The 25506-nt window shown below is 36.6% G+C and overlaps 1 protein-coding gene across 1 annotated transcript in view; it reads left to right on the forward strand.

Moving 5' to 3' along the window:
- The window catches only part of LOC107041655 (mucin-5AC), a 100601-nt gene that overhangs the window by 33342 nt on the left and 41753 nt on the right, over positions 1 to 25506 (forward strand). The window contains exons 2-4 of the mRNA XM_015262296.2: positions 20314 to 22116; positions 23479 to 23526; positions 23787 to 23936. Coding sequence (XP_015117782.1) covers positions 20314 to 22116; positions 23479 to 23526; positions 23787 to 23936 — 2001 coding nt within the window. The remainder of the gene's footprint in view (positions 1 to 20313; positions 22117 to 23478; positions 23527 to 23786; positions 23937 to 25506) is intronic.

The raw sequence follows: 25506 nt of genomic DNA on the forward strand, positions 1-25506 counted from the left end.
TCAATTGTGACCATTTTTTAAATTTCTCATAATTCACGAATAGCTTGGCGGGGCCTTTCAGCAGCCGCTTTGCGTATGTCACCTTCTGCACGTCACTCCACTCACACGTTTCCGCTAATTCCTCGAAATCATTGATCCATCGAATAACGTTGATGTGGTCATCTCCACTGAATGTGTCTATTGATTCTTCTACGTCTTTAAATGTGAGCATGTAGCTGCGAGGCCGTCTATCAGATTTATGCCGTGTTTTGCGTCTAGTCCGTCTATCTTCTACTTCTTTTTCTGATTCCTCACTGCTGTCCCCACTAGTGTCTTGGACATCGTCGTCGTCTTTCTCGTCGTCACCGTCTATTGTTTTGTCCTCCTGGACTCCAGATCTTGAGGTACCGTGTTCACGTTCAAATAATAACGCAGTCCTCAGTCGCAACTGTAATTCACTTTTATTACCAGTTGTTTTTAAACTTCTTTTACTCAGTGCGATTTTGAGTTCAGGCAACTTCATCTTCTCCAATCGTTCATTGATGGCATCTTCTTGTCGCTTCTCTTCGTCCAGTTTCTTTTGTCGTTCGCGCTCTGAACCCGACATTTTAATTGAGTAACTTCACAAAAATGGCTGTATCTTTTTCGTATCCCGGACGAGCCCCCAAAATTGTGGGGATACTTTTTAAAAGATAAAAACAGTAAAAGATTTAATTCATACACATTTAATTATTGGAAATTATTTACAAAAGTTTAAATTATAAGAACACTTCAAACATTTAATTATGTTAAATGTTAAATTGAATCGTCAAGAACCGTCTAGTGCCTCACAAGAGGACTTCGTCAAAACGTCTATTTCTTCTCGACCCTCCAAAATCAACTAACTCCTGTCACCCTCAGCCCTATCTATACTCAGTTCCTCCCCCTGGCGTCTTCCCCCACCAGCAAGCTTCGTTGGGCCTCACTTGCCAATTTCCCTTCTGGAAAAATCCTGAGACGTGGCAGCGTGGGCCAGCCAAGGGTCGTGAGTCACCTATGAGGGTACTCCGGTCTTTCCGCAATAAAATAATAAAACTACCCGACTTAATCTTATGTCCCGTCTTAATCCTACCTTAATAAAATACCTTCATAAAATATCATCGACAAAATTCTTAAACTTACAATGGGCGAACCTTCGCGTAGTTCCCCAGCGTCTAGACTTACTTCTTATATTTTACTTGGGAAGTTCCCCATCGTCTCGACAATCAAAAATCCCCGATACTACAATATAAAAATTTAACAGCTGATAAATTAGAACATATGATGATTTTGAGTCATAGGATATTGAAAATCAGTATATAATACTAATTAATTGTCAAATCGACATTAGAACATGATTCTCATCGGTCGGTATTGGTTTTTGCAATGAGAATGATTGTAAACAATCAAATAAAAAAAGAACTATGGAATTTACCAGGAAAAAGGATATAATGAACGGGCATCAACACCCGGGCCCCTTGCGGCCACAGTGGCGCTGGTTGAGTAAAAAAACTGATGGAGTAATTGGTTCTACAAATACTTTCCAGCTGTTAACCATTTCTTCCGGCAAAGCCTTTATTTTCCAACATCTCCAGTCATGAATTACATTCAACCTTAATTATCTAGTGTAGCTGCTCTAGGTGCCTAACAACTCCTCCATAATATTAGCGATGCTCATTGTCTCCTCCATGGAAGCTGCACTTCAGCCGTTGAAAGTTATACTCGGTAGCAAACCGTTGTTGTACACTTTATTCGAGTGGACCCAGTTGCACTTCACAACATACAGCGAACGTGAAAGGACCGTCTCTGCCAATTTACCAAGACCACGCCCCTCGCTTTGGTCCCGAACGAGTTTTCAATGTTTTCAGGTCTCAATATAAATATTTTGCAAGAGTTTTCGATTCATTTGACTGTTGACTCGCACAAAAAAGGGAGAATGTTCGAGATGAGTGATGGAATTGGAATGATTGTAAACAGTTAACTCTGGAAGTAGTTGTTCCAGTGAATGTCAGACTTTTTTTGAAGACAATGTTATGATCTGAAATAAGCACGGGACCGAGCCTATCCGACAGAAGACATTTGACCTTTATTTTATACGTTATTTGCTTTTTTATTTTTTGCTTCTATTTCTGTTTAAAGTAGCTCTACCCTTCGGGCGGGCTACGTTGTACTTTTGGACATTTTCAGTTTTAAAATTTTTCAACTAAATTGCATGGAAAAAATTTGAAAAAATTCGTACCTAGTCAGTATTGCCTAAATTGAATTTTGCAAAATATTGATATTTTTTCAAACATTTCCCTCTTATAAATAAGTAATAAGACTTGTTTGCAAAACGGTGGATTATTTTTTATGAGGTGTTTAAAAAATTCTTGATTTTTTCACATCTAATGAAGAAAAATTCAGATTTTAATCTGTGATTACAATGGAAATGTTGATTTTCACATAAGACACTGGATTAAGTCCTGATTTTTAAACATTTCTTCTTTGAAAAACCAAATCGATAATTAAATTGAGAAAAAAATTAGAATTTCGAATCTAATCGAGTTTTCTGAATTTTTTTTGCAGTTTTCAATAATCTTTGAATTTACCGTAAGGGTAGAGCTACTTTAAATTAATTTAATTCAGTAGTGAAGTGGTAAAACGGCTTAAGCCGATTTAGTTCTTAGTTGAGTTTTCGAGGAATATCTCTGAAATTAAGGGAGATAACGAAATTGTCGGAATAACCTTTTTTGTAGAGCGAATTGAGGGCTACAAAAAAGGTCTGTTTAGAATGCAGCGAATAAGTCATTATCTAAAGTTACCGGGGCCCGGTGGCCTGGCGTAGTGGTTAAGGCCGTTGCTTCACAACGGATAGGTTCCAGGTTCGATTCCTGGCCGGGTAGAATGGTGAGATCTAACCATTTTTAAAGTCTTGATCAATCGCCATATAGTCTCATCAGACTCGAAGCGATATAAAATAAGCATAAAAAAATAAAAATAAAGTTGCCGGGCTCAACGAAAAATCTCGACCGACTTCGGGACCCTTCGGGTTCACGGGCAAATCATGAAGCAAATCGCCAAATTCGAAATTCCAGTAGTATCAATCTATTCCTCAGAGTATACATCGGTTAGTCAGAGAGTCACGTATCAAAATAACCGAGTATCGAGTACATCACCGAGTATTATATTGAGTCTAGCGCTGTGTAGCGTCTCTGTTTCGTTCAATTATCAATTAATTCCGAGTTAACAATCAATTATTTGGAGTCAATCATAGAATTTAATATCGAGAGACTATCTAGTGCAAAGGCTATTATCAAATTGACATTGGGACATTCACTAATTCGTGTATCCCTGGGAGTCTATTCTCGAGTTGAAATCGTGCGTTCGATTTCAATAGGTCGCATGCGACTCGTGGTACGCCTTATGGGCCGTATGCGACTTGTTGAAGTCGAACGTACGATTTCAATTCGAGAATAGACTCCCAGAACTCAAGACGGGTGGCTTGTGCCACTAATAAAGTACATCACCAGTGTTTTGTAATCCGCGTGTTTTTAATTTCACCCTTTCCATATCACGTGCCCCGGATCCACCCCAATATTGTGGGTATATTTTTTAAAAGATAAAACAGCTGGGTAAATCTAAACACTTTAATCGAAATATTTTATTTACAATTATTATATTACGAACACTTCAAGAAAAACGGCTAAATCGTCTAATGCCTCTGATGAGGACTTCGTCTACTTCTTCGACTTCAATATGCGTCTAATCGTTCCCGCCAATGAACTGCCCTCCTCGTTGTACCCTCATCCCTTAAATGCACTCCTTCGTCCCTCCTAGCGTCCTTCCCCCACTACTNTCCTAGCGTCCTTCCCCCACTACTACGTACTTTCTGAGCCTCACTCGTCATTTCCATATTTGGAAGTTTTCCCGAAAGTGGCAGCGTGGGTCAGCTAGGGGGTCGTGCGTCATCAATGAGGGTGCTACGGCGTTACCGTAATAAAACTATAAAACTCTACGTCTAGACTTAATCCTACCTTAATAAAATATTTTCCTTAACGTCTGAAATACTTTACAATGTAACTACCCTCGCGTAGTTCCCCAACGTCTAGACTATCTATAACTAAACTGCACACGTAATTCCCCACGATCGAGACACCTAAAATTTTCGTTTCTACAATATTAGCCTCAATCTCTAACAAGATCAAATTTGTTATCTACCCCCAATTCGCTCTACAAAAAACGTCATGACAATAATTTTACCATCTTCCTTAGATTTCGAGATATTCGTTGAAAACCGGCCAGTAGTCAAAATCGATTTAAGGGGAGCCCGCGGTGAAATTTGAAAGTCTCGGCTCGGCCTTAAGAGCCATTGGACGACTTTTGATATATGAAGGGATATATAAAAAAGTGAGAAAAATTTCGGACCCGAACCGTTTTGCCCCGTATATCCACCAAAAACGTCGTTTTTCACGTTTTTAGATTAGAAATGCCCCTTGTACCACAGTTTTCATCCGATTTCAACCTTTTTTACTTTAAATGTTCGCTATACTCCAACGAACAAACCCAAGTATGCGTTTTGCTTTATATTTATCAGATCATGAGAAAATGATTTTTTTAGTTTCTATTTGTTTTCCTCTTTTTAGCAAATGCTAAAATTAGTTGTTTTTCGTTATTCCACGTTGTAATCATACGTAATCGAAATATTATAACAAAAAAAAATGGACGGAAAACAACGAATTTTAGCATTTGCTAAAAAGAGGAAAAAAAATGAAAACTAAAAAAAAACATTTTCTCATGATCTAATAAATATAAAGCAAAACGGATACTTGGGTTTGTTCGTTGGAGTATAGCGAACATTAAAAAAAAACAGTTGAAATCGGATGAAAACTGTGGTCCAAGGAGCATTTTTAAGCTAAAAACGTGAAAAATGACGTTTTTGGTGGATATACGGTGCAAAACGGTTCAGGTCCGAAATTTTTCTCACTTTTTTATATATCCCTTCATATATCAAAAGTCATCCAATGGCTCTTAATCCCGAGCCGAGACTTTCAAATTTCCCAGCGGTCTCCCCTCAAACAGTTTTACCGCTTCGCTACTGAATTCTGATTTAAAATACTCTTCCCAATGCCCTCTTGATCGAGTTCGATCGTGAGATAAATTGCATCAGGTGTTCTTGAAAAAAATTTATTTAGAAACCAATATTCAGGAAACGGTAAAAAAAATTTACGTTGGGGAAATGCTGAATTCAATGAATCATTGAATTAAATATAAAATACGTGGCCATAGAAATTTTTTTCCGAAGCAAATTCTTAATTTATTAGCGAAAATATATTGACTGTGTTACAATATCATAAGAGCTACAATCTCATCAAATTTCATCCTCTTGTCTTAATTTTTTTGGAGAGTTATCGTGTATATATCAATTTTATCATAATAATGGAAAATGCCAATTATTATGGAGTTGGCGCTAGCGACGTAAAGATATTGTGACTTGATTTGATATTATTATATATTATTATAAGGAATATTGTGGCTGTAGTGGTCACGCGGTGAGTCTGTGGCTCCGGTGGTCATCCAGGCTAAGCAGCGTTCAGTCTGCCCAGTACTTGGATGGGTGTCCGCTTAGGCACACCTAACCGCGTGGGACTACAGTCGCTAGGCACGAATGTAGAGAACCACTGTGCCCATTGAGTCAGTGTGACCAATGGACACAGTGGAATCCCTGCATTATCGGCCGTCTGCATGACTAAGGTTTTCCATGGTTTCCCTGGCAGTCCAATCCCGAATGGGATGCAGTTGGGGATAAAGTAAGTCGGCCCATGGTAACGCAGATAGGGAAGGGAACAAAATTTAAAAACCCGAGAGGCTATACGTATGGAACCAAAAATAATAATTATAAGGAATATTTTGCCGTAAAAAATAGTATATTTCAACATAACTGCGACGGATTTTTTGCAAGAGTGAAGTTGGAAGCCCGAGGCGAAGCCGAGGCCGCCAATGACTGTGTCGAACTATATTTTATGTCACACGGCCATAAAAGAATTATCGCCTGATGACGTAATATACTATTTTGTCAGTGATGTTACGTACAATAATATTATGAGAAGTTGCACCTTACAATAATTAAGGTTTGCTTATCTTCATTGAAATTTGAAAAATAATAAAATAATTGATAATTTAAATTTTCAATCGACTATGAATGAAATAATTGACAATATGGAATTTTGACAATTTTGTAAGAGATTTTTCGATTAGCCAAATGATGTCAATCTTCTTTTAAATATTAAATATTAAATATTCGGCATTTGAATATTTAATTGATGATTAATTTAATAATTAAAAAATTGTTGAGTAATATTGACAATTGACGTATTCAAAATTTAACTTGATTTAAAATTTATGATTATGAGGATGTTTGTCAACAAGTGATGAATCAAATAATATCGTACTACACAACACTTCAGTTTCTTTGGAATGAATTCCCAATAGGCATAATCACAAAAAATATTATCATCAAAATAATACTAATTCAAATTCCAACGTACGCCCAAGTGTCCAGTGTGTTAAATCGGTGTGGTAAAATTTACGTCTGTGACCGGTAACCGGACCGGTAACCGACGATCCAGGTAGTTGAATACTTAGAGTCATCCTGTTACTAATCCCTCAATTATTATGACAAGTAGGGATTATTGAGGTAACACAAAACTTCAAATTCACACACACGCACATAACTACATACGTGTTAAGTTTGTATATGTAAGATTATCAAGTGTTGAAAATGCATGTATTAAATCTGTGTGTTGAAATTTACTTTGTAATCACGCTAGCTTGTGCAAAAATCGGGATATCGACTTGAAATTTGGAGAGAAAATATGGATTTCCCTCATTCATATGAAGTATTCGAAACATTGGAATTTTTACAGCACGCATGGAGGTGGCAGTAAACATCTGAAATTTTTGCTGCTAGTTGTAACTACAACACTAAGTAGTGTTGTAAAGCTGTAAACTGATGTAATATTGCAGACCATTTGAAAGCCCGCCATCAATGTATTGATGGGGAAAAACAGACATCACTTAGTGACATGCTCACTGTCATATGGCGTGCTGTCATATGCTCACTGTCCCCTGTTTGTTTCATATGTATATATCATACGATATTTTACAATACTAATGAGAAAAAGACGATTCTGTGCACTGACAGAACGGATTAGTTATTGTTAACGAATGGATTTTGGTTGAAGGTTAGGGTCTATTCGGTCTCACCAAATGTCCATTCGTTAATAGTTAACGAATGTATATTTGAGGAGCCTTGTTTGACTTGACTTTCGCCATTCAAGTGAACCATTCGTTAACTATTAACGAATATTCATTTGGTCATATTCAACTCTACCATTCGTTAATAGTTAACGAATCTCGTTTGGAATAAATGAATCATTCTATCAGTGAGTGCGCGAAGCATGCGAAAAAGTGCCCTTTTTTTCATTTGTAGGGGAGAGTGGGGCAAAATGAAACAGTCGAAAAACGATTGCCTGACATAATTTAAGCACAACCAAATTTTTTTTATTAACTTTTTTTTTTACTTGAATTGCGTCAAATAGTCGTTTTTCGGCTGTTGCATTTTGCCCCACTGTGTTATTTTACCCCCTTCACCCCTATCGCAAAATATTTTTGAGAAATTGGAGTATCGCAAAAACTTCGTCGATCTAGCGAAATTTCCTCCCGCAATTTTTAATCAGTTTTATTTCTTTCACTAATAGGTCAAAAGTACTCATAAAATTCCGGAATATGGGTAAAATAACGCTCTTTCAGATGGAAATAAAAAACGGAAAGTATTTCACGGAGCTCGAGGCTAAGGCAATACCTTGATTCGAATAAACAATTCCTCTGGGTTAATACCTCTATATAATTCGTAGAATAAAAACCTTCGAAAGTGTCCGAATGCTCCATAAGAAATCTTATTAGAAATGCTATAAAAATTTCTTCCTACATGAGGCTCTCGTTTTCTTGTCAATGTCTTCCTTTCGACGTAATGATTTATCTCTTTCTACCAGTTCGCTTATGATTTCTCGTTGTAACACGGTATTTGACGTAAATTTTTAATGATTCCTCAAGGTGCAGTACCTCAAAAAAGGTGGCCCACTTTCTCCACAATACACCAACAATTAATTTTACTATCGGGAATGAGCTCTAATAATGCACAACAGGTTATTGAGATACTTTCACTGGTAAAAATATTCCAGCGCCGGGATTAATGGATTAATTAATGACTCAGAGAGAATGTTAATTAGCGTTTGGGTTGGATGTTGGATGAGATGAATATTCTAGTGATTTGTCACTGGATAATGGAAACGTCTGGATTTCGCTGCGATCCCTCAATTTCTTTACTTCAATTTATTCTTTATTTTAATTAATATTTTTAATATTTCTTTGCTTCACATGGATTGTGAGAAATCCTAGTTTTCTTAGAATTTTATGATGCATTGTGATGCGTTAGATATTAGATCAGATGAATATTCTAGTGATTTGTCATTGGATGATGGAAACGTCTAGATTTCGCTGCGATCACTCAATTTCTTCAGTTCCATTCATTCTTTATTGTAGTTAATATTTTTAATATTTCTTTGCTTCACGCAGATTATGAGAAATCTTACAGCTTTCTTGAAAATTTATGGTGCGTTATGCACTGTTAAAAATTTTCATCTGAATTTTCCGTGCCAAATTCCGGCAATTTTTATCATGTTCAAAAAACACGATAAATTTTTTTCAAATTCTACTGAAATTTCAGGGAATCTTGTCATTGAAAAATAAAATATTCCATCGACTTTCCGCTCAAATGATCTGGAAATCAATAAAATACTTGATTTTTTATATCAATTCAGTAGCGAAGTGGTAAAGCGGTTTAAGTCTATTTTGACTATTGGCCAGTTTATAGTGAATATCTCGGAACTTAAGGGAGATAGCTAAATTTTTATTAAGACATTTTTTATAGCACTCAATTTTCTCTAGAAAAAAGGTCATTACGAAAATTCCATTATCTCCTTTAGATTCGGAGATATTCTTCAAAAACTCAACTAAGAGATAAGTCGACTTAAACCGTTTTATCACTTCGCTACTGAATTATTTTGTGGCAATTCTGAAAAATCAGGAAAATTCAGGGCAAAATTGAAAATTCATGTCATTTTTTCCCTAAATCTGACTCTATGTCACTCTCACACTGATAGAACGGATTAGTTATTGTTAACGAATGGATTTTGGTTGGGGTCTATTCGGTCCCCCCAAATGTTCATTCGTTAATAGTTAACGAATGTATATTTGAGGAGTTCAACTCTTGTTTGAGTTGACTTTCGCCATTCAAGTGAACCATTCGTTAACTATTAACTTATATTCATTTGGTCATATTCAACTCTACCATTCGTTAATAGTTAACGAATCTCGTTTGGAATAAATGAATCATTCTATCAGTGCATGGGATCTACAATAATATTTTTCATAAAATTTTAAAAAAGTTCTAACAGCGTGATGCGTCACATATTAGATCAGATGAATATTCTAGTGATTTATTTATCACTGGATAATGGAAACGTCTAGAGTTCGCTCCTATCACTCAATTTCTTCAGTTCCATTCATTCTTTATTATAATTAATATTTTTCATATTTCTTTGTTTCACACGGATTGTGAGAAATCTTAGTTTTCTTAGAATTTTATGGTGCACTGAGGAATTGTAATTAAATCACAAGCGTTAGTTGCACGATTCTCTTCCGAATAGGATAATTAGATGTTCCTTTCATCACGAACAATTAGACGATCACTATTTAACGTGAGAATAATGTAGAATCATCGGTTGGATTAAAAAAAGAGTATAGAAAACACTATAGAAAATTTTTATTTTCCTACTTATCATACTTGTTATAATTTTTTTCTTGCCGTCAAGGAGAGTGTAAAAATAGAAGGTAATAAATTACCTTCTGGAGCACATTATAACTGAAACGGAACTAAATGTATGATTTTCCGCGGAGAACCGTTGGAAAGGGCTGGACGGTATTCATAACTCTTGTGCCTAACTGGCACCGATCGTATGCCTGCAAAATTAAACTTCATACTAACAGCTGTTGAGTAAAACTCGTTGTGAAGTGGAGTCAAACGACACCCACTTTTACTTCCAGAGTCGATTGTCTGTTAATTGTCTGCGGATATATTGTTACAGGTGGAACTGATAGGATTAGTGATGCCGTCGAGACTACACGATAAATTTTTTGGATCGATCATCACTGTCTGAAAAAACATCAAAAGTTTTGGAATCGTTGGAATCTCGAAAGATATTGGATCGGTGCATCTCCTCACGATTTTTTGAGCACTTATTTTCTCTGGGTCTCAACTTTTGCGGTTTTTTCTGTTTTTATATCGCCGATATATCGTTACGATAAAAAAACGAAAAAGTCGAGACTCAGGCAAAATAAGTCCTCCCGATCTATCCAAAAAATTTATCGTGTAATCTCGACGGCATCACTACATAGAATCATTCAATTGGATCCAGTATGATTTTACACGTTACCGTCCATTTTTATTTCTATTTTTAGAGTCTTCTAGTAGGTGAATTATAAATTTGAACATAAATTTCATAAGAGCCCGTGTATAAGGACAAATTAGTTTATTCATTTCTGCCGAGACTTTTGCGATTAATTTTTTTAATGTTAGAAAAGTTAGTTTTATATGTTCTGCTGTCAGCCGAAAAAATTACAGAATTTTCCTTGACCATGAAAAAAAAACACATTTACCGACAATTAAGTCTGTAAAAGTCTCAAATTGAGACCTTCGAAAATGTCAAATTAAGACCTTCCGAAGTGTCAAATTGAGATTTTCAGAAGCTTTAAATTGAGATTTCCAAGACTTAAATTAAGACTTTATAACTTTCAACTCAAAGTTGTCAGGCTTCAAATTAAGAATTTTGAAAAATTTATTTCCAGACCTGTAAAATTTTAAAATAAGGTGTTATTTTTTGGTCGTTTAGAGCACAATATTTTTCTCATGAAAACCTTAGAAAAAATGATTGAAATCGAGTGGAATTCCCGCGACGTAAATAGTTCGTAATAGTTCCCAGCAAACCAGAAGTTTTTTCTCTTTGTCAATTATCCCGAGATTAGTCACCATTGAAAATGCCATGTTCATTGTTTTTCTTCAATTCCCATTGACTGGCTGACCGGAATAATAAAAAAACGATTTTTGAGATAGCGAAAATATGATTTTTAGGCTCAAACATTAATTGTTTATGAATGATTTTTGAAAAATAGTTGTAATATTCGAAAATTTTTATTATTCAATAATTTGATAAATCTTTCTGTAGAAAGTAGCTACTAGTCTAGACTAGACTATCTAATTTATTTTCAGATTTTTTGAATTCTTCGTAAAGATTCAAAATGAAGAATAAAATTTACTACTTCATTTAAATCAAATTTACAACTTCGTTTAAATTACAAAATTCCCACAAAATGTTCAAAAATCTAGTGTCAAATGGAAGTCATGATGTTCAACTAGGGGAAGCGTTTCCTGTACTGGTAATACTGCTCATCTACTTGTGTCTCAAACCACAAGCATTTTCTACACTTTTTCTTTTTCAATACCGATGATCTAATGTCAGAAAGTCTTTAGCACAAACATTTGACACTTAACCATTTCGATGGAAAAAATTATTCTTTGACATTTTGATGGAAAAAATTATTCTTTGACATTTTGAGGTCCAGTGTAAAATCAAGTGTAAATAGATGAGTATATAAGAGATTTTACTAGAGAGCGAGAGATATATTTCATGTGTTTGGAGTGAAAAGTCGATTTTATTCACTCACTCTAGTTGTTTTACGCCGAAGAATTTTTAGATGTGATAATCGTTGGATGCAAGTCAGCTATACAATCTACTGAACGAAGATTTCAGCTTCGGGAGTACGAATTCCACGAATTTAACGCTCAAGTGGTCGCACAGTGAGAGAATCGCCGCCGCTTTTGAATTTTTTTTTTTGACACGAAAACTTCGTCAGTGAAAAACTCATAAAAATTTGTATTTCTTCTTTCAAATGTATTGAACACACTGACAGTTTTTTCTGGTCCAGACTTGCACCAATGAATCACGGAAAAAAAACTTGCAGTGAGTGTAAAATATATTTGAATGAAGTATATTTTATACTCAATTCAAGTGTATTTTTTTCCGTGATATTATTAAAATCTTTTGAAAACTCGGCTCGATGAAAATGGCCGTGTTTAACCGCAAAATTTCAAAATTTTGCACCTAACGAGATTGAATTTTTGTTTTATCTGACGACTGTTTCTCTAGTATATCCTCATCTCCTATTCGTTGAAGGTTTAAAATTATTCACAAACGAAGAATGAATCATTTTTTCCAACAATTTTTTTTTTCATGAAATTGTACAATCCACGGGGCGGGGATTCTCTAACCATACGACCAACTCCGGTGAAGAGCTGCGACCACTTAAGGAGTAATAGAAAGCGGCTAATTTGCCAAATTTTTGAACAAATTTCCTGCCGGAAGTTATCGATATTTTTACAAATCGAAGCACATCAATTTCCAGGAGGCGATAATAACCATCAATGTGCTTTTGGTTCGAAAAATTTGATTGAAAATTTCGAGGAAACGGTCTTCTGTTATTTTATAATGGTTAATTGATCCGGAAGTCCTTACTCATACGTCTCACGTAAATATGTTTCAGATATTAGATTTTTTTTTCACAGTGTACCCTTATTCCAGGTAGTTCGACTTCGATGCAATACAAAATTTGGGATTCAAAATTTTTTATTACCAATTGTCGTGTCACGGTAATTCTCGCAAACTCCACAAAATGCTCATTACTTCAGCCATAATTTTATCTTGATAAAATAACTTTACCAGCTTGAACAGCAATATGTTCGCCTGCGATATCCTTTCTAATCGACGCTAGAAAATACCTAAACCAGATTTCCATGTGAAATTACCCTCCCCAAGTTTTCCAACGGTCGCTGAGAACTATGTGAAATCCAATAAAACAGACGTAAACTCATCTGAGTATCTCGCATATGTCAATCAACCCATCGATAGGTCATTCCCCCTTCGTAATCCCTGATATTACTTCCAATAAAAACGATTGCCGTACAAAAATTCGACAACAACAAAAAATCCAGGAGACCTTAGACTAATGATTTAATAACATCCTTCTCCTCATTTCCATATTTTGTCTTACTCCGGTTCCCGGTCGCCTTTTGACTCTTGAGAAATCGAGGATGCAACAATCACCAATTTCAGATGTCAATTTGTCGATCTAACTTCGCAGTGAAATGGACAAGTCGTGTGAACGTCATGAAACCAACGAGATTTGTTACACGTAACCAGTCATTAGGAGATTCGAAGATCGGTTATTAATCGATTATCGGTGGAACGTAATGACTGATTGCGCTAGATGATGAACTCGTCGCTTTTGATCCTGCGAAAATGTTATTTCCTCATCGCCTCTGAAGCGATCCCAACAAAAGACCTGGGAGCTGAAAACATTCACCTTTGATTGAATTTTCTGCCTCCGGAGGTGCACTGAGAGAAAAATCTGAAGTTCGATTTACAATAAGAAAATAGTTGAGGCAGTTTTGGTGAACGATACGATTTTTTTGTATGCGGCACATAACATTATAGTAATTTCACAAGCGTAATTTTTGCAAATCAAAATGCAGTTAAACTAACCAAAGTTCAAAAGTAACCACGACAAATCTATCGTGAGTAGAACTATAAAATAGTTGCAATGACTACATTTCATTGTAGTAATTACTTATAATTTGATGGTGATGGAATATAGTCAGAAGAATCATATTTTTCTCTCAGTGTGTTGAAATATATAATAGAAATAACGAATTTTTCCTTCCTCCAATCATTTCCCCCGTTTGACCGTTATCATCATTTGACCCTTAAGGTCTTCTGTGCAAAACTCCCCTCTTTACAAGCTCCCCCCCCCCCGTTATCGCTGTCGCCCTTTTTGTAAAATTCCCTCTCAAAAATAAAAAAAAATTTCTAGACTTTAGAAAATATTTTTTCTAAAATTAAGGATGTTCTACACCCTTTCTGCCAAACCTCACGTTGTTTTAATTTTTCTAGCAAACTTATGATGGAATTGACGTGAAAAAATATAACGTTTTTGCGTTTTGTCATTATTTAATGACTGACGAAATTTTAAGGTGGTGCGAACATTTTTCTGCGTTTTCTTTAAACTTTTAAAAAGAATCACAAAACTGTAGAAAAAACGCATGAAAATTATCGCACCACTAGGCAACTTCGTGAGCCATTAAAGAATGACAAACCACAAAATCGTTATATTTTTTCACGTCACTCCCATCGATAATTTGCCAGAAAAATGAAAACAACGTCAATTTTGGCTAAAGGGTGTCGAACATCCTTAAGTATATTTTGGCTTAAAGATAATCCCAATTTTGATCATTAATTTTAAACGATTCTTTTGTAAAACTTAGAAAAAAATTTCTAGATTTTCGAAACCTGAAGATTAGCAACCACGGTTTCTAAAATTTAGAAACCTTTTTCTGAAGCTAATCCACTTTTTTTCTTATGGAATGTGATTCCCCTTCTGTTATCATTTTTTTTTGTTCCTTTTGTTTCCTTATTTTCAATTTCTTTTTCCAGCCTGAGATAAATGATTACCAATATACGAAATGATATCCATCTCTACTGAAGAGAAGATATTAAGTCAAACAATTTCCTGTCTTTTGATTTTTTATTGAATAAATTGAAATTGGAACGAGGATGGAACAAAGCTCAATGGAACATTGATGTCTATGCTTGAATCAATTTTGGATTCGACAATAGAATAAAGTTTCATTCCGTCCTGGATCTTCTAGCCTTGAAGAACAAGATTGTTTCAACTTTGGAATAAGGCTTGAAGGAACATGGATGGCTCCAGCTTGGACCAATGTATCGTTCAACGATGGAAACAAGCTTGATTACACTCTGGGTCACTCAGTCTCGCCATTCCATTCTGGACCAGCCTTGTTTCCATTGTCAAGGTGGACGTTTCTCACGTCGGCTGAACGCTCCAGAGAAAAACATAGAGAAATGTCGCCACTCCATACGAAATGTTTCCATTCATGCGGCAGTGGGTCGTATAGGGTCAAACCTATAGATATCGTGTAGAAATAATTTGTATAAAAAATATCCGTATAGAAATATCCGAATATTATATACAAAAATCCTAGAGAAATTCTATACTCAATCCGTATAAAAAATATCTATACGATGTTTTCGTACGTGCTATAATCATTCGACCTTTTATAAAAGCCTCTGACCCTTAAAAGTAGTTATGCTATTACCCCTATTTGATCCTTATGACCCTCGTGATCCTTGTGAGTGTTTGGACCGTTGGATTATTCACAAAGAAAGAACCTAAACGTAAATGACGCTCAAAATCGTCGTAAATTACGATTACATAAACATAATTTACGATTTCGTAGCCGTAAATTACGCTCAAAGATGCCGTAAATTAGGATGATTTTTTTTCATATTTTACATTTAATATAATTAAAGTAGATATAAATAATTGAATCAACATTCCAATTTCTCGAAAAAAGAGAGACAAACTAATTGCATTTCATGAAAAAAATCGTTGTTCATGAGTTTGAATTAATTATTAATTGATTAAAAATTAGATGGTATGCATCTGCTGTTGTTGGAAAACTTTCTTCTCTCAGGCTGAGAACGAAATTATTCATCAGATTTCACGATTTTTAAAATTGACAAGAGAATATTTTCTTGCATCAAGTAAATCTTCTTTGCCATAAGTAGTTTTTCTCTCAGTGTACGAGCCGATACTATACAAGTCCTCAAGCACATTGACCAACATTCCATAATTGCGCTAAAGAGTTATCGAGCTAAAGGCTTATCGAGCCTTTTGTGTCTCTGATTATAAACGATTTACAATTATTATAATTGCTGGGTAATTAGCGCTCATGACTCAGTCCAATCGTTCAGTTTGCGCTCCCTATTGTTAACCTCCACTCAGTTGAGAAATAATGAAACAGTTTGGGTTTATGTATCATATCGAAGTAATTATGCAATTACCACCCGCTAACGAGGGGCTTCAAGCGAAATTATGAAAATGTCTTTTTCATGGCGAATGGTTTCAGCTCCGAGAAAGGTTTTTTGACTATTTGCCCTCAAGTCACTTATCCTCAAGATAATTGCATAATTAAAAAAGATGTTATGTTACATTTCATCGGTTTCGTCACTCGACAGAATTGCTCCTGTTATTTCTTCATCATCATCTTCATTAACACCTCCTTGTAAAAAATGCTGGAGTGATTGGAACCTGTTCACAGTTGTGGCTCCGCCGACTCAGTCTTCAAGGTTTCGGGAATTGTAACATTTTTTTATTTCCAAGTATAGCTGGTGACCGGATTTTTTTCCCCCGGAAAAAATTCCCCGGAAAAAGTTTCCCCGGAAAATTTTTCCCGTGGAAAAAAATCCCTCGCCTAAATATTTCCGCAGAATATTTTCCCCCGAAAAATTTCCCTGAATTTTTTCCCCGAATAACTTTTCCTTGGTATTGAATTAAGTCAATACCAAAACCAAAAAAAATGGAAAAAATTAGAAAAACAAACTCAAAGTTAAATAATATCACACTTTTTTAATTTTATGGTTAATGTTGAATTTATGATTGAAAAAGTTGTATTGAATAGAGATTGTTTTCTGTGTGTCAGACAATTTTTTGAAGAATGATTGATGGCGAATATTATTTCATTAATAAATTCGGATATGGTTAAATGAGGATGATTTTTGGATTTTATGTGATTGAGTTGTGGTTCATCGATTATGGAGGAAAATTGAATTGAAAAATTTGATTTTTTTTGTCATGTGTTTTTGCCGATTGAGAGATATAATAAATTGAGTTGATATTGGTAATGTGTGTATGTGTAATCGTCATTTGACCCATAAGGAGAATTAATTCCGGGAATTTATTTCCGAGGAAATTTTTCCCGGGGGGATTTTTTTCCGGGGAATTTTCTTCGGGGAATTTTTTCGGGGGGGGAAAAAATCCGGGAACCGTGTAGCTTTGTAATTTTTCAAATTCAAGTTTCCGGTTTTTTGTGTTATATCGACCCAGTACGATCCAAAAAGTGTAAGAATAGTAATAATGATGCCATTCAAAGTCCAAAACCTGACACAACTGTTTAAGAATAAATCTCATTTACTTTAGTAAAGCAAAATAAACAATGAATTATATAAAATAGAAAAATGATGATCTTCAAAATGACAATTGGGAAGCGTATTGCTAATTTATTAGCAAAAATAACTCTACCGTATGAAGCCAAGAGCGATTTCCCAATTATTTTGGATCAGGGTCAGATGAACGCGTGAAACGGAGTGTTGTGATTGGCCTTATTTCGGTCCCAATTTTACTCCACTTCAGGTTATCGGACATATCCCTTTGGGGTGGATTACAACTTTCACGTGCATTCAATTGTCAAGGACGTCTGGGGCACACCCGGATTTTCCCTGGTTCTCTTGAAGGTTTTCAAGGGATCCAAATTAATTTTTTACCGTTGAAAGGTCTCAGCTGATTAATAAGTGATTATAATTCAGTTGTATCGGTTTTGTACTTGCTGACAACTGGAACTTTCGCCATGGATTGCTCAATGCAGCTAGAATCACACGGTGGAGTTTCGTTAGTTGTCACTAATGAGTTTCGGTTTCTTTCAATTATTTAGGAGTCATTTCGAAATTTTGGAAAGCTTCAGTGTTGAATCGAATGCTAAGATCACACCAATTCATCACAATAAGCCATAATAAATTTTTTCTCCTTTAGCGACTAGGGGAGATTGGGGCAAAGCAGCTGTCAAAGCTTCTATCATACTTATATTGCTTTTTAGTAATCACTATTCACATTCTGAAATTATCAATTCGTGTCTCCAGTGTATGACAGTTGGGGGTCCAGTGGAGTGGTGTCCAAAAAATTTAAAATAATTATAAATGTTGTTTCTTTGTTTTTCACATTCGAATCTCCAAAAAACGATAGAAAAACTCTGAAATCGGTAGGGTTTTAATTAAAATACCCAATATAGTGGTTTATCCCGGCGTTTGAAAGAATTGAACAAATTTCCAGAGTTCTTCCATATCCGAAAAATTTTTCCTTCGTACTACTCGAGTTTTTTGAGTTGTTTTTGACTTTTTATTGATCCTTGATAGACCCCTCGTCAACCCCTTGAATTTCCCAATTTTTGCCTTTTTTTTATGTACCCCACTATGCCCCGGCCACCCCGTTTTGCCCCGGTCTCTTCTATACAGTAAACAATTCGGTGTTGATTCTGATACCAAATTAGTTTTCTGGAAAGCTCGTACCGATCTCGGCGTGGCTAGCGGTATTAAAATTTTGGTGTGAACAATAAATTCGGTTAGAGATGTGCAATATTGTTACTTTTATGTCCCGAAAGTAGTCGTCACAATATGAGAAAGTATTTGTTCCTCAACACTCGTTACTCGTAACTTTTTTGTTATCGATGATTGAAATAAAAAATAAGAGTTAAATAATGAGAAGAATCAAATGAGATAAAGTGGCGGGGTGAAATGCGGATAATGAAATCATAAGTTAATATTTTCTTTAATAACATATTTTCAAAGAAACATTTTATATCGGTTGGAGAATTTTCTGTCACATCTTTTCGAGCTTTTAGAGGATGAACTGGGAGTTTGCATTGAGGAACATCATCATTTACAAAAAATACCGAATACTTTGTATCTATAACTTCGGTGTTAACGTTAACACTGAGGAGTCGTAGTGAGTAACACTGCATGGAGTGAATTTTTTCTCCAAATTCGCCTCACAACAACGCCTAATAAAACAAACTATACTATACTATAGGGTCTATTCGGTCTCACCAAATGTTCATTCGTTAATAGTCAACAAATGCATATTTGAGAATTCTTGTTTGACTCGATTCTATGAAGCTGAAACTAGCCACAGCAGAAGATTTCTCTTAGACGAATCTAGGAGTGTACAAATGTTTTACATGGAAAAAAATACTTGAATTGAGTATAAAATATACTTGAATCAAGTATATTTTATACGCGAATCCAGTATATTGTATACTTGATTCAAGAATATTATTTTTGATTTGAGTATATTATATACTTGATTCAAGTATATTTTTTTCCGTGATATTTAAGTCATGTACATACTCTTTCGCACTTGAAAAACATTTGTACATATGATTATTTGACTCTCCTACACTTAAAGTAGCTCTACCCTTCGGCGGGGTTACGTTGCACTTTTGGATATTTTCAGTTTTCGCATTTGTCAACTAAATTGCATGGGAAAAATTTGAAAAAATTCATACCCAGTTAGTTTTATCTAAATTAAATTTCACAAAATATTAATATTTTCTCAACCATTTCCTTCTTATAAATAATTTTTTAGAAAAATTCTAGTGCTAGCACGGGAAAAGAGGCGCAAAGTGACAGCCAGGAAAAAATTCCAGTGCCGGCACTAGAAATTTTATTGAGGAAAACGTGAATTTTTCTTCGTATTTCTGTGAAAATTTCACAGAAATCCCCAGAAATTTTACCAGAAATACCAAGAAATTTTACGTTAACAGCACTAGAATTTTTCACAGCCGGTGGATTGTGATTTTTTCCAAAATTCGTACTAGAATTTTTCTAGAAAATTTCTCTCCGTGTGTTTGCAAAACAGTGCATCACTTTTTATAAGGTGTCAAACAAATTCTTGATTTTTTCACATCTAATGAAGAAAAAATTCAGATTTTAATCTTTGATTACAATGGAAATGTTGATTTTCGCATATGACACCGGGTTAAATCCTGATGTTTAAACATTTCCTCTAGAAAAACCAAAACGATAGTTGAATTGAGAAAAAAATTAGGATTTCGAATCTAATCGAGTCTTGTGGAAGTTTTTTGCAGTTTTCAATAATCTTTGAATTTATCGTAAGGGTAGAGCTACTTTAAATATCCCCTTAATTGAATTTTCCGCTGACGAATATCCTGCCAGTTTCAGCTTCATCTCGATTCTGACTTTTCAAGTGCACCATTTGTTAACTATTAACGGATATCTATTTACTCACATTCAACTCTACCATTCATTAATAGTTAACGAATCTCGTTTAAAATAAATGCATCATCCTATCAGTGTAAAATTTCGTTATGCAACTGAGAAAGACATAAATATACAAAAAATCCAAAGAATTGATTAGGGAACGTCCTCCATGCATATCCCATATTTTATTCCTGACATTAAAATTTCCAGTTTGGATACACCTCCTGGCAATTACTCATTATCCTGATCTTTTCAGGTCGATGTTTCGCCCTCGACGACGATCAGACCACGAGGTGGCTCTCGCTTCAGTCCGAAGGTCGAGGAAACACCCGAGACGTCCCCGCAGCCTTTCTCCTCTCAATCGAGGTCGAGTCGTCGAGGGAGGCCCCCAGTTACCTCACCGTCAGGAAGAGCAGCTGACAAGAAGACTGAAACAACCACCCTGAGAAGTAGGCGTGACCGTGATCGTAATAACGAGGTGAGCAGAAATGCAAAGGTGATCACGGAAACACCGAATTCCCCGAGGGGAAGGGAGGTCTCAGGGTCAGCGAGTGTGAGGAGACATTCACCAGCTAGGGGACAGGTGTCGGAACATGAGGCTGATCTGGCTAGAGCAGCGAGTAGTGATAGGAGGTATTTACCGGAAGGTAGAGAGAGGAGAGGAAGAAAGCTTGGTCACGAAGTACCGCTGGAGCTGCCGAAGGAGAGTCCTAAGGTGGTGAGTAGAAGGCAACGAGGAAGAACCAGCGGTGAAGAGACCACTTCTACCACGACAACAACTGCTAAGCCCAGACCTACAGGAAGAAGTCGGACTAGAGATTCCAGTGAATCCAAGCGATCTTCTCCTAGAAGAATCACTGAACGAAGCACAGAAAGACGCACAGCTGATAAGGACAGATCAACGCCTAGAACCTTAGGAAGACGAATCACCGAGCGCAGCACTCGAAGGCATGATCCATCACCTCCGAATGCCGATCAGGTGCCAGTGGGAACTACCTCAACAGTGAAAAGCACCACTCTCTTCACATCGAGGAAAAGTTCTCTGGAAACTGCAGAGTATGCAGAATACACTCGAAGATTTCCGTCAAAGTATTCAGTCTTTACACCCGGAGAATTTGAAAGTTTTGATCCACTCAAAGATGTTCAAACTGAAATCAACTCTAGGAAATCCAATGCCGTAACTCTTTCTCCCAAGCTTCGCAGTCACGGAGGAAGATCTGAACCGACTTCCAAAAAAACGCAAAATTCAATTGAAGCTGATTCTTCCACCAAGTCTTCACCTAGAGCCAAGGCCGAAAAGAAAACTGCATCATCAGAGAAGATCTCTCGTTTCAGAGCTAGATCAGAAACTCCAAAACCTCGACCCGCTAAAATTGAGATAAACACATTGAAGCCGAAGGTATCCGTCAAGATTGATAAATTAAGATCATCGAAAGAGGATTTCCTACCTCGCGGTAAAGCCCCGGGGGAGATCGATAAACTGCGATCATCGAGACAAGAGATTACCCTAGAAACGACAACTGAGTCTCTTGAGACGACGCCTGCAGTGACAACACTTCTATCAGACCCCGTGGATACAACACCTTCTTTCTTTGCTTCAGAGTCGTTTCTTGCATCGACACAAGTGTCACCAATCGCCCTTCCCACTTCAATCTCTTCATCTTCTTCGAGTGGAGAAGAAAAAGAGAGTGTCAATAAACGAAGACAGGCGCCAGTGACTTCAAACCCTTCGAACAGGCCATCGCAGCCTCCTCCACCGAAAGAAGATTACTTCAATCGTGGATTGGGATTCCGAGGGAGGAAGCCTCACGGAGCGTCAGCTCCAGGGGCACCCCAGGGGAATCCCACTAGTGGAAACCCAGGGTGGACCCTCAAGAGACGACCTCATAACTATGCAGATGGTAACCAAACAGGAGGAACGACGCCATCAGTAGCCACCAACGAAATTCCTTCTCCTGGCCCTCGTAGGCAGGTAGCTTCGGTGGTATTCAAGATAGATAGAGAGATTACGTCTGACGATAATTATCCTCCAGAGTTCAAGGCCAAATTGGCTACACTGGTGAGTTGATGGCATATTAGGGGTCATTCAAATATTACGTCACACGTTTTCTGGAGCCCATTCCCACATTCTCATCTGGCGGACTCCCCGATTCAGAATTGATTCATCGTCGAGCTAGAACCCGATCGGTTCATTATGTCGATAACCATTCGATTATTGGTCGATCGGTTGGTTATCTACCAATAATCGAATAATCGAATGAGTATCGAGGTACTAAACCGGTCGGACTTATGAATAGATAGATCCGTCGGGGTAGTCCCCAGAGATAAATATAGTTAACGGGCAAAATTCATTCATTTCACATCTGGTATTCAACAGCATCTTTAAAATGGTTCGGTGGTAATTGGTACAACCTTAGAATCCGAATATCTTCAAAGCTCGTATGTACTACTTTAGTGCAAAACCAAAGTCGTGGAGTCTTGAGTGCACCATTCTTGTGGTCCTTTTTTTATCATTATTTTACATCGCTTCGACCCGGTTAGGGTATACTGCGATGATGATCAAGACTTTAACTGGTTAGATCGCACCATTCTAGCCGGCCGGGATTTGAAGTCGGAACCTTTCGCATGTGAGGCAACGAACTTACCCACTGTGCCAAGCCACCGGGGTAGTTTGTGGTTCTTTCTTATTATATCTATCGATTCAAAAAGCTATCTGTCGATTTTCGGCTTGATTCAAGTCAATTTTGAATGAAACCCAAAAATCGACGTAAATCAAACCGAAAAATCGACTTGAATTAAATAGAACAATCGACTTGAATCAATAGAAAAATCGACTTGAATCAAATTGAAGAAACAACTTGAATCAAGTCGCAAAATTGACTTGGATCAAACTGAAAAATCGACTTAAATCAAATAGAACAATCGATTCGAATCAAGCCGTAAAATTGACTTGAATCAAACAAAACAATCGACTTAAATCAAACAGAAAAATCGACTTGAATCAAGCCGAAAAATTAACTTGAATCAAATAGAAAAATCGACCTGAATCAGACCGATGTGCCGGTTTGCATCCGACTCAGACTTGATTCATTCCGACGATCCACCATGAAATAAGTCGATTCCGATTTTTCGATTTGATTCAGGACGATTTTTTTAGGTGGAATTCCGAAAAATATCCAGGAGTATAGCAATGGACGGGTAGTTACTTAATCGAATCAATGCTTTGCGCGTATTAGGCATGTTGTAATCACACGCAGGAGTTGCCGGTAGCTTCGAGATTGACTCATCTGCGTAATTGGGGCTAGTTTAATCTTCGTGATTGCTGATTCAACCGGAGAATTATTAAATTACTCTCTTCCATTAATAATTAGATTATTATTATTAAATTTACAAGGAATTAGTTTCTCCCATTCCTTTCCAGAATCGCTCCGATCAGAATGCTCCAGGAGGTGGGTCTAGGATTACTGAAGTGAGTACATTTCAATAACTAACTTTATTCATAATCAATAATAATTCACATAGAATAATACTCCGCATGGATAATACAACAAGACTCTTCTTCTTCAACTTAGATCAATAATCAAAAAATTAATCTTAACTACGTTTTTGACGCTTCAGTGCCTCTACCTAAGAATAGTTACGATGAAAAGTTACAAAACGGGGACAAATTAGTAGAAATTAGTTGGATAACGCATTAAGACGCTATTTATTCTCCCGACCCGTATATAGGACATAATGATGACTGTTATCCGACACTCACGCTCGGTCGACCAAAAAGTTATCGACAGTGCATTCCCGGAAAATGATCAATTTCCGGAGACAGTTTCCCCATTTCCGGTAGTGACGACTCCGTTAGGGGATCCGGAGGAGGCGCTCGACGTAAGGAATTATTCTTGCTGCTCGGGATGATTTTTTTTTCGGGCTGCGTATTTTGAATGTGGAGTTTCCAATTGAGACTGGGCAATAATTGTCGCTTGGGAGAAATTGCAATTAATTTTTTTTCCTTGGGTTTTGGTGACATTTTCATTTGTTTTCAATTTTGGCAGGTGGACAATTTCTAACCGTTATTTTTTTTTTATTACGTTTCGTGAATTTTGAGACAGCAAAGACAATCCAGACACGAAGGGGTGAAGGGAAGAAGAATGAATTTATGGGCAGATTATTTGGATAATATTTTCGGAAAGGAGAGCTTTAGTTGAATTTATCGAAACATTTTTTCGGAAAAAGGTCCTTTGATGTACGAGAAACAAAATATACCTGAGGTGAGTTAAAATATACTTGAATCAAGTATATTTTATACTCAATTGGGGGATGGGTATTTCAATTCGAAGATGATTCTTTTGTGTCAGGCCGGGTTGTAGCAATCTCTCTGTAATATAAAGGTCAGGCACTAAGTGTCAGAATATGAGGTTGTAAATATAAGTCATATATTCTGCTTGATCACCGTTTTCAACTCTTATATGATCCTTATTGACTGACACCCACTTTTTTTACTTTTATATGCTGATCCTAATTTTTTGATTCTAATATTCGGACCCTCTTTCTTTAACCCTAACATTTTGACCATCATTCCTTCACCTTTGCCTTCATGCCCCCAGTTTTTGATTCTAATATTCCGACTCTCATTTTTTAACCTCCACAGCTTGACTCTTATATTCTCACACTTAGTGTCTGACCCTTATATTACACTTGAAAGTGCCTGGGATAACCCGGGCTGATACGAAATAATGAATCTCGAATTGAAACACCCATCCCCCATACGAGTAGTGATGCCGTCGAGACTACACGAAATTTTTTTTGGATAGATCATCACTATCTGAAAAAACATCAAAAGTTTTGGAATCGTTGCAATCTCGAAAGAAATTGGGTTGATGCATCTCGTCACGATTTTTTGAATAGTTATTTTGCCTAGGTCTCGACTTTTTCGTTTTTTCCTTTTTTTTTATATCGACGATATATCGTAACGATATATCGGCGATATAAAAACAGAAAAAAACGAAAAAGTCGAGACCCAGGCAAGATAAGTCCTCCCAAAATCGTGACGAGATGCATCGATCCCATATTTTTCGAGATGGCGACGATTTCAAAACTTTCGATGTTTTTTCTGACCGTAATGAAGAAGATTCTTCTTTTTATAGTGCATTAATTGGGTTCCGGAAAACAGAAACTTTTTTTTCTCTGTGTACCAATTCCGGAGATATTTGCGAAATGATCTGCCCGTGAATTTGAGACGACTCCCTTTACCCCTTCACAACAGCATTCCTGTGGCTTTATGTGCCTTTATATCCCTGCGATTCGCTTACATATGCTCCCATTCCTCTCCGACAACTCCCCAAATGAGAAAGGGTATAATTCGGCCAAGAGCGGAGATTCCCCAAAGGCCGTTTAATCCGTGTAGCCCCGCCTGCATTAATCATGTGGCCGTTGATCTCTTTTTCCTCAATCTCCC

The sequence above is a fragment of the Diachasma alloeum genome, unplaced genomic scaffold (genome assembly GCF_001412515.2).
Source record: "Diachasma alloeum isolate Michigan unplaced genomic scaffold, Dall2.0 Dall_scaffold_00371, whole genome shotgun sequence".
Lineage (NCBI taxonomy): Eukaryota > Metazoa > Arthropoda > Insecta > Hymenoptera > Braconidae > Diachasma > Diachasma alloeum.